The sequence below is a fragment of the Xenopus tropicalis genome, chromosome 8 (assembly GCF_000004195.4).
Source record: "Xenopus tropicalis strain Nigerian chromosome 8, UCB_Xtro_10.0, whole genome shotgun sequence".
NCBI classification, from domain to species: domain Eukaryota; kingdom Metazoa; phylum Chordata; class Amphibia; order Anura; family Pipidae; genus Xenopus; species Xenopus tropicalis.
The window spans coordinates 103,859,934-103,870,539 of record NC_030684.2 but is presented as its reverse complement, the minus strand read 5'-3'; the positions used below and the strand labels follow the sequence as shown (position 1 = coordinate 103,870,539).

General features: G+C 37.4%; 1 protein-coding gene across 1 annotated transcript; it reads left to right on the top strand.

Moving 5' to 3' along the window:
• Positions 1-4,912: 4,912 nt before the first annotated feature.
• On the top strand, positions 4,913-10,244 carry LOC100485723 (5-hydroxytryptamine receptor 1B). The gene is made up of 3 exons (XM_002933743.3): positions 4,913-5,012; positions 5,615-5,775; positions 8,982-10,244. The coding sequence occupies exons 1-3, from the start codon at positions 4,913-4,915 to the stop codon at positions 10,242-10,244; spliced, it is 1,524 nt and encodes a 507-aa protein (XP_002933789.3).
• The last annotated feature ends 362 nt before the right edge of the window (positions 10,245-10,606 follow it).

The window sequence follows — 10,606 nt, the reverse complement described above, 5'->3', positions numbered from 1 at the left end:
TAAGAAATCAGGAAGGGGGCAAATAGTTTTTCACACCACTGTAAGTGCCATGTGGTATGAGACACAGTAGGAAGGAGGTCCCTGCCCCATAGAGCTTACAATCTAAGTGGACAATTATACCATGGAATATGCCTCTAACCATAATGTATGTATGGTTATGTAAACTTGACACAATGTATGAATTCAGTGATTTGGCATAATACCTTTACAGCAATTTGCAAAAAAAAAACAAAATACAGCTCAGCTTAAACGGGGCAAACTGTCAAGAATTTTGTGAACTTGTCCCAGCAAGTTGATATATCTCTAGAACATGTATTTACACGTTAGACACAATATGAGCTTACAACCTGTTATGTGCGTGGAAGGGCAGAGCATTTTCTCTCACAGCTGGAATGGCTTAGGTACTCCCTAGTGAATTTAATTACTACATTTTTTCCCAGACCAGTGCTCCTTTCAGGAAAAAACTGCAGTGGCCTTAGTAAAAAACTAACTGAGCCCTGCCATTTTACTTAACTTCCCCAAGCATCCCTAGCAATGACTTGGATTAGCCTTATCTTGTCAATTTCTTTCTGGACATCCAATGTAACATAGCATTCATCTGATAGAACAGGAACAGCCAAGTCTCACTTCTAGGTATATTAAAGGGCACCTATAATAAGAAAACATTTCCCCCCACTGGAGGCGAAAGCTAATAGAGCCTGCACTCCAGATGAGGGAAACAATGCCATTTTGCAAAAAAACAAACAAACAAAAAAGGCTTGTAGGGACCACTATTCAGCCTGCCCTTGGGTGCGGGTGACCATGTTTAGCAAGACTCCTATCTCACTCGTTATGCGACATGTGACATTGGGCCTGATTCACTAAAGGGTGATAAAAATTATCGCACGCTTTTTTGCGTTAAAAAACGCAAAATAATTTGCACGCGATTCACCATAGTATTATTGCGTGCGAAAAATCGCCATTTTCTCATGGGTTATTTCTCGCACTAGTTTTACCGCATGCGTTAATTTCTGCGCTGAAAAGAATACGATCGCATGATTCACTATAACTTTTGCGCGCTAAATATCGCATTCGGCTATGCGGAAATTAACACCTACTACAGGCAGGCGAAAAATTATACAAAAGTACAGTAAATGATTTTTTGCAATAAAATATGGACTTACAGTGTTTTTATTGAAGTCTGTGTTTCCCCTAGAGTGACGCAGCCGCCAGTTTGCAGCGAAATGTTCATTTTTAATACAGTAATTTTCTGCAAGTATTGGCGTGTATGGCTAACATGGCGTGCGTTCATTTGCGCGACTATTTATATTTGGCTACAAGTGATGAAATGCTTCGCCAGGCATGGATTCGCAGCAAATTTTTGGACGTGCGTTGAATTTTTTCGCGGCGGATTTTTTCATGCGTTTCGCAAAACAATCCGCCAATGGCAAAACGCATGAAAAAATTCGCCATGCAAAAATTCACCGCACATACAAAAATTGATACAAGCGTCAAAAAATAATAGTCACAGCAACAATTTTTTTGCCCCACAACATTTTTGCCGTTTCGTGGATCTTTCGAAAGATTTGCTAATTTTTCACTAAAGAAACCAGAACACATTTGCTCATCACTAGTGGCTACTATTTATAAGCATCTACTATTTATATGATACCATTTATATGATACCATTTATATGCTACCATTTATATGTGGCTAATATTTATATACACCATTTATATGCGGCGACAATTTTTATACACTATTTCTAAGCTACCATTCATATGCGGCGACTATTCACGGGCGTAATTTAGCACATGTACCAGCAAATACCGCATTGAAATAGTCTTCGCGAGTCAAATAACGCATGCAATATCACGGGTAAAAAAGCACGAGTATGCTTATAGTGAATCGTGCGAAAAATCGCCAAAATTAAGACGCGGTAAAAATTTTAGCGCACAATAAAAATAGCGCACGTTTTATCGCCCTTTAGTGAATCAGGCCCATTATGTGTTATGCGTCATGTGACATTGCACAACAGGCTGCCTGTACTGGGAGATTCTTCCTGGTCCAGGTGGCATAGAACTCGCAGGCTTTATTAGCCCACACTTCCGCTGGAGGAAACAATTTTCCAATGCTAGGTGCCCTTTAATTCATTCGTTTTTACCTGGAAAAATGTACAGATTCTCCTGTCGTTCTTTACTTCTTCTGACAAAATATTGTCCTTTCTAATTCACTTGATTGTACCTGGTTTCTTCCAGTTTATAAATTTACTATAAATTGAAAAAAAAGTAATCCATTCAAATAATCATGACAATTGATTGGAAAATAGGGGGCAGATTTATAATAGTTCAAACTGGGGAATCCAGAAGGATTGTTTTATTTATGAAATCCTTCCTGACTGTCAGGAACATGTTTCATTAATTCACACCTTTATCAAAGCTCAATTTATGCTCTACAAATGCAGGTGGAAAAAGAAGTTCCAAATATGATTTTTTTATGTTTCTCCAGAAAATAGTAAAATTCTATCCAATGGTGAAAATATTTTCCTAAAACACAACAAATAATTTGAATTCTTTATCAAAAACCCCTACTTTAATGTCTGTGTAACCAATTGCCAACACATCTGAAACTCTACCTGCAGTTAGAAGAAAACGAGGAAGCATCTCTTTAAATCTTTTGAAAAGGGAAAGATCACTGCTAGTGATGAGCAATTCTGTCCCATTCGCTTTTTTGACATGCGCAACTTTTTTTTATGCAATGCAACTTTTTTGACTCGACCACAACTTATTTGATTCGATCGCAACTTTTTCCTCACTCAGCAGATTTTTGTGATCGCAAATTTTTGCAGCAGTTTTGTGAAAAAATTTGCCAATGGTGAAATGCAGAATTTCTCCCACCAGGAAGGCTGGGAAATAAACTAATAGCAGAAAAAGGTGGAAATTGAAAGGCTGGTGAACTGGCTGATGGAGGAGAAAGCAATTCTTTGTTCATAAAAGTTTGATGAAATGCTAGAAAATTCCTTCACTATTAAGAATACCAGACTTGGCCTTATACTACTCTGCCACAAGATGGAGCTGATGATGAGGCAAACAGAGATTCCATTCACAAAGGCAAAGCTACTAGAAAGGCCAATTGGTTCTATTCTATTCATGATGTTTATGTTTCCAAGAGAAATACTGAAGGGAAGCATTTAGCCGAAAAATAGATTGAGAACCTCAAGAAGGTATAAGCTGAACGTTATGGACCTCAGCACAGGAATCAGTCAAAATCTATTAATATAACCTTAAGCCTAATAATAAACACTTTTTCATTGTAAAAATGTTAAAACCTCGCCCTTAATCATTATATATAACTGGTAATGGGTCATAGAGTGAATCACCATGTAGTTTGCACTTGAACCTAATGATTTTGGGGTGATGAGCTTATTTATGGTCTCTATAAATATTTATTGCATAAACAAGCTTATATGTACATCTACATTAAGCATTTTCACATAAACTATCTGTTGGTTAAGTATTCATACTGGGGGTACAGTTTTCCTTTAAAAAATAATTCTAAATGCTTTTCTGTCATGTTAGTTGAGTAAAATAACCTTTACTTACACTTAATCAGTTATTTAATTTTTGCTCCCTTAAGTTTTGGAATTCAAAATCACAGTGAAGGTGGGGTAGAAGGCTGCAACTTTTCAGCCAGTGTCCATTTTACTGTATACTTGGCATTGCTGTTATATAGGGCTTTAGTTCTCCCATATATTACTGCCAGGATCTTTGCAGGCTGAGGAGAGTTCAGTATGTTACATCAGTTCAGTCAGCCATCTTGGACCTTAGCTATATTTAAACATAAACTATACCCCCAGAATAAATACTTAACCACAGCGCCACCCTCATTTGTAGCCCCCTACCTTGCACATGCGTGAGCACGCAGCGGCCCATAGTATAAGGACACGGGGGGAGGACTTTAGTCCACCATGAACTGGCCCCTGCTTAAAAAGTTTGAGGACCCCTGATTTAGATGAAGCAGGGTTTTACATATGAGCTTGTTTATGCAATATATTATTATAGAGACCTACATTGTTTGGGGGTATCGTTTTCCTTTAATAAATACAACCTCCCTCTCTACTCAGATTGATACTGAACAAGACTACTCTACTACTTTTAAAGGCAGCTGACAAGGATTTCTAACGAATTTGCTGGTTTGACTTGAGTCACACCTTTATTGAAGCTATTCATAGATCCTTTGTGGTTCATAAAGTAGCTATGTATGAAATGAGCAGTGAGCCATTCCTAAGAGTAAACTAGAATAAGTAGCCAATCACAGCTCTGCTAAATGGGTATTGGTTGGAATCCTACAGTGTAGAAAAAGCAACATTTAAAGGCACATATATTTGAGGCACATAATTCAGTGTCAATTTTGGCACTATATATTTCCATTTTAACTCATCATATTTTTATCAAATGCTGGCAGCCTGCAGGTTGGATACTCCCAAACACCCCATATAGAAAAACCAGGTGCTCAGTCAATGAAAGCAACACATTAGCATGCTGTAATTTGTTTATGACATTGTTCCTCTGTGCTTCAGTTCATAGTGTCGTCAGTACAATCATGGTTTCCATGGCTATCCATTTCCTTTCCTTTGGCTCTGCTGATTATTCTATCAAAGCACTCACGGGGCTGTGTTTTCTTCACTCGGGCCATCAAACATAGCACCTGCAATGAGACCTACTTTCATATTATTGCCCAACATGGGAAAAAAAATCTTTATATCAAACAACTGTGTTTTTCTGAAGTTATGTTGTTAAGAATACAGCTAAGGACTGATCAACTGTGGATTTATTAACCTTCTGGAGAAAATTACTTTAGAATGTCTTCAAAGCCATCATATTGGGGAAATGCATCCCATTTATTTCAGTATAGCAATCTAATCTTAAGCACTATGAATAACAGCACAGCAGATATGACCTATAACCTGGGGTCTCTATCACAATGGCTTCTCGGCTTTGTAATAATAGCTATGTGCATTACGGCTGTAACAGGTAAGAAAGCTATTTAACTACATCTGATCTAAAACCCTAATGCTACATTATGTTTTGTATCTTCTTGTAATTATTGTAATTGCATTTGCTTTTTTGCAGGTTAGCTTAATCGCTGTTAGTTTCAGAGGCTTAATAATATAAAGACCTGATATTCAGAATACATGGGACCTTGGAATTTACAAATAAGGGATCTTTCCATAATTCAGATCTCAGTACTAAGTCTACTTAATTTAGCTGGGATCAAGTACAAGGTCCTGTTTTATTATTACAGAGAAAAAGGAAATCATTTTTAAAAATGAGATTTAATTGCTTATAATGAAATGGGAGATGGTCTTCAAGTAATTCAGAACTTTCTGGATAACAGGTTTCTGGATAGTGGATCCCATACCTGTAATTTGGATCTCAGTACTAAGTCTACTAAAAAAATCATTTAAACCCAGTAGGAGAATTTTGTTTCCAATAAGGATTAATTCATACTTAGTTATTTTATTATTACAGAGAAAAAGGAAATTGTTTTTAAAAATTGAGGAACTGAGTCCCCTGATCATGAAATTCCAATATAAATAATAAAGTCACAATATTTTCTTTATATATTTTTCCAGGAAATCTTCTGGTTATTATAATAATTGCAGCAACTACACACTTCCATTCTGTAACATCCATATTTCTCATCAACTTGGCAGTGAGTGACTTTCTGGTGGGCATTGGAGTGATGCCTCTTGTGGCAACATCTGTTATATATAACCGGTGGATTAATCACCAGGTAAGAAAGATTATTCTCTGCAGAAATATATAAATGTGTGTGTAAAGCATAAATACAAACTGTAAACATTTTATTTGTATAAGTTAAAAAGTGAGCAAAAGTCTATGTGGTTGATTTACTAAGACACGAATTCGAATCCGAATTGGAAAAATTCCGATTGGAAAACGAACATTTTGCGACTTTTTCGAATTTTTTTGCGATTTTTTCGGCGCCTTTACGACTTTTCGGAAATTATCGCGACTTTTTCGTTACCAATACGATTTGCGCAAAAAAACGCGAGTTTTTCGTAGCCATTACGACTTGTGCGAAAAAACGCGAGTTTTTCGTAGCCATTCCGAAAGTTGCGCAAAATCTGGCGATTTTTCGTAGCTTTTAAAACTTGCGCGAAAAGTCGCGCCTTTTCCGTAGCGTTAAACTTAAAAGGCGCGCCGTTTCGCGCAAGTTTTAACTCTACGAAAAAATCGCGACTTTTCGCGCAAGTTTTAACGCTACGAAAAAATCGCCAGATTTTGCGCAACTTTCGGAATGGCTACGAAAAACTCGCGTTTTTTCGCGCAAATCGTATTGGTAACGAAAAAGTCATGATAATTTCCGAAAAAATTGCAAAATACCTATCATTACGAAAAAAACGCAATCGGATGCATTCGGCCCGTTCGTGGGTTAGTAAATGTGCCCCTATGTGTTGTTAGAAATCCAAAACCTCAAATGTAGTTTATGAGCCATTAGCAACAGAATCTGTATAGAATCATAAGGTGTGACTGTCCTATTATCCAACTGTGGGACCGATTCACTAAAGGTCGATAACGCTTATCGCATGCTTTTTTGCGTTAAAAAACATGTAATAATTAAGTCCCGATTTATCAGTCATGTCGCATGCGTTAAGACACATATCGCATGCGCAAAAAAACACACTATCGCAATGCGTTATTTACCTTGCATTGCGTTAATTCTCACATAGAAATAATTCTAATGCATGAGTCACAAACATATATATCGCATTAGTCTGTGCGAAGATTAACACCTACTTGGGGCAAGCGGTACTTAAAGAAAATTGCAGTTCGTGAGCTTTTGGCAACACAACATGGACTTTGCAGTGGGATTTTTTTCAAGTATGTGTTGGCCCTAGAGTGATGCATCCTCCAGTTTTCGCGGAAATGGTCATTTTCAGAACAGTAGTTTTCCGAAAGTAATGGTTACGTGCATAAAATCGTGCGCTAATATAGCACGCAGAAAAATATATAGCACACAGCGGGAAATAATGCAAGAAAAACGCTCATTGCGAGTTAAATAATGCAAAGAACATCGCGTCTTAATTATGACACCTGTCCTTGTAGTGAATCAAGCATTAAAGGGGACTTGTCGCCCTGAGAAATAACTCCAAATTATTTTCTATATTGTTAGTTGAGCAAAATAAACTTTACTTACGCTAAATAAATAATATAAATCTTGTTTCCTTCCGTCTTTCTTGGAATTATTCAATCAAAACAAGCAGGCAGTCACCATTTTGTGGACACTGTTATGAAGGCAAGCTTTGTATCATGGCAAAATCTTGTGTATGTGCCAGAATGGGGGACCAGATGCCCAGGCCCATGCACTAGCTACACAATTAGATGAGGAGGACTGAAGGGAGAAGTGAGATCTAGGTAGTGCTGAATGGAAAGCTAAAGTTATTGTCTGCCCCGCCTCTATGCCTAAGGCATAGAGGCGGGGCAGGCAATATATGATTGACAGCTGGGATTTTTATAATGGGTATGGATGTGTTAATATAAAAATGAATTTGGGTTTCATGTTTAATTTGAAAAGGACTTTTACTATACAGCTTTTTATGTCTGGGTGACAGGTCCTCTTTAAGTCGCAAAAAAAAAGAAGTGATAAAATTTTTAACGCATTCTATAAATATCGCTTGTTTTATCAACCTTTAGTGAATCGGCCCTTTGTTCCTTGGCATAGGAACCTGGGACACATATCAGTCATTCGCCTTCTGGATTAGGCCTAATTAACCACCTGAAAGTTTTTATATTTTATGCTCTTTAGCATTGACACTGCTGAGTAGTTATGATATCACTGTCTAGGGCCATTTTTTATTTGATAGGTCTTGTAGCAGGGCTGTAGTGCTAGACTTTTAAAGAAGCAGCAAACATTGCTAATATTACCTATGTTTTCATAAATCTGAATGTAACCACTTTGTAGTTGAACCAAGGAACTATTTGGCTTCATAAAATCTAATTTGGATGCAAGTAAAATAAAAATATGTTCTTCCCCTTTAACATAGGAACAGTAACACCAAAATTATATATTTCAAAGAAATTAAACTATAATATACTGCTGCCATGCACTGGTAATAGTTTTGTGTTTGCTTCAGAAACATTACTAGAGTTTATATAAACCCTGGTATGTAGCCATGGGGGCAGCCATTCAAAAGAAGAAAAGGCACAGGTTATACAGCAGCTAACAGATAAACCCTGTAGAATACAATGGTGTCTTATCTATTATCTGCTATGTAACCTGTGCCTTTTCTCCTTTTTTCCAGCTTGAATGGCTGCCCCCATGGCTACACAGCAGCTCATTTATATAAACTATAGTAGTGTTCCTGAAGCAAACACCCCAGTTTTATCAGTGCAGGGCCACAGTACATAATATTTCAATTACTTTAAAACACTTTTAAAACACTTTTTGGCATAAAAACGCAAGAAAACGCAAAGTGTCGCGTTTTTATGCAGATAACGGCTACGGCACAGGTAGGGGGATGAAGCGTATGAAGCGTATTCTTGGCAAGCATTTCTCGGCTTGCCAAAAACATGCGCTGTACACTTCGTGTGGCATTAGCCTCAAGGTGAGCAACCCATTTAAATGATTTAGATTTTATAGTTAAAAAAAGGTGTTTCGTGAAGAAATATGTATTCCTTGCTCATTCCCCAAAGGCAAGTCTATCTGTACAGAATAAGATTGGCTATGCCTAGTGGCCCTTATTTATTGTACAGACATGCAATTGAATATACTGCTAGACTATTTATCTGAAGGCTTATTCTTTCTTTCTTTTATTTATAAAGTAAATCAATTTTTTATATTCGATAAACAACTTGCAAACACTTTTTATTTTTATTATAGTGCCCCATTGATATTAGGCGAAACAGTGGGAATACCTGTGTATATATACTTTGTAAAACTATATCATTCTTATTAACACATCTTTCTGTGTATTGCAGTTTTTGTGCTTGTACATGGGATATGCATCTGTAGTGTACTGCACATCTTCAGTGTTGACATTGGCAGCTATTGCAGTGGACAGATATCGGGCCATCGTCAACTGCTTTAGGTATAACTCCCAGACTACAATGAAGCGCGCTGTTAGCACTGTCATGTGGATATGGGCTCAGGCAGCATTTTCTGGATTGCCACCATTTCTAGGATGGGGACATTTTGAATACTTCCCCGTCACTTTTAGCTGTTCAGCAAACTGGGCATATAGCCCTAGCTATACTGGATTGGTTATGGTCTGCTCATTTTTGCTGCCAACATGTACCATGGTATTTTGTTACATAAGCATTGTACAGGTCATAAGAGATCATGCCAGACGCATACATAACATTGAATGTCAACTGCAAAAAAATGTGAAGGCAAACACAGTATTTCTGAAAGAAGAAGAACACACAAGGCCTTCAATAAAGTCCAAGAAAATCTCACCTGAAAGAATCACAGATGATTCCCAAAACTCTGTTAATTCTTCTCATGCACCAATTGATAGCAAAAAGCATGACATTTTTGCACAATACAATAGCCCAGGGCGTGAACATAATGGTACTATCAGGTTATTTTTGGTTATATTCATTTTCTTTTTTTGTTGGGTTCCATATATTATTGTGAGCATGTTACAGCCCATAACCACAAAGAGAAATCAATGGAAGCTTCCACCTGAGCTACTTACAGCATCTGCTTGGTTGGCCCTTTTGAATTCAGCCATCAACCCACTGTTATATGCACTGCTGAGCAAGAGGTTTAGGAAAGCACTTTGTAACTTGAAACAAAAGATGGTCTTGAAAATGGATTATCTATTGCGAGATATATCCATACTGGGAAACACAGGAAGCACAAAGTCAAAAATTAGAAAGATACATTTGTTAAAGCCTGTATCACACACAAACCAGTCTGAAAACAAGCTAAACCGTCGCTCCATGTCTATATTCAGTATCGCTTCTTTTGCAGACACAGGACAAGAAGAAGATGTTAACATCCCTGTACAGTTTTCTGGAACGTTGACTCCAACTATATGGGGGCCACAGATCTTCTCAAGATCTTCTGATCTACTCCAACGAGAGACCCATGGAAAACAATACCTAGAAGTTCCATGCCTTCCCTTTCAGCCCCTAAACCCCTGGCAGCTGCAAGAGGAAGACAATGATAACTCTTCAGTCTTTGTATACGGAAAAATTACCATAAAAGTTAATGAAGGCAATTCGGTATCTCCGTAGGTACCCTTGGTAAATGGGCACATGCAAATTTTACATACAGGAAGAATGTATTTGGTTACCCTGGTTGATAATGTCTGCATCAACTGAAATGTTTGTTAATCGTAAAAATACAACTGTCCTAGTAGATCCATCAGCTTGGTCTTCAGAATCACTAACAATATTAACATGCATTGGAGAAGTTTAATTTAGGCCAGTTGCTGTCTTGTTGCTTTTTTGCTAATGACTGTGTCTACTAAATTGACAAGGTTAAATCCAATTGTTACTAAACAGCCTATACAAATGGTCAGTCAAATACATTGGGATATATAGGTAGTAAAGATGATGTGTCCAAATTGCTTTGATAATGAGCCCCAGTGTGTCCT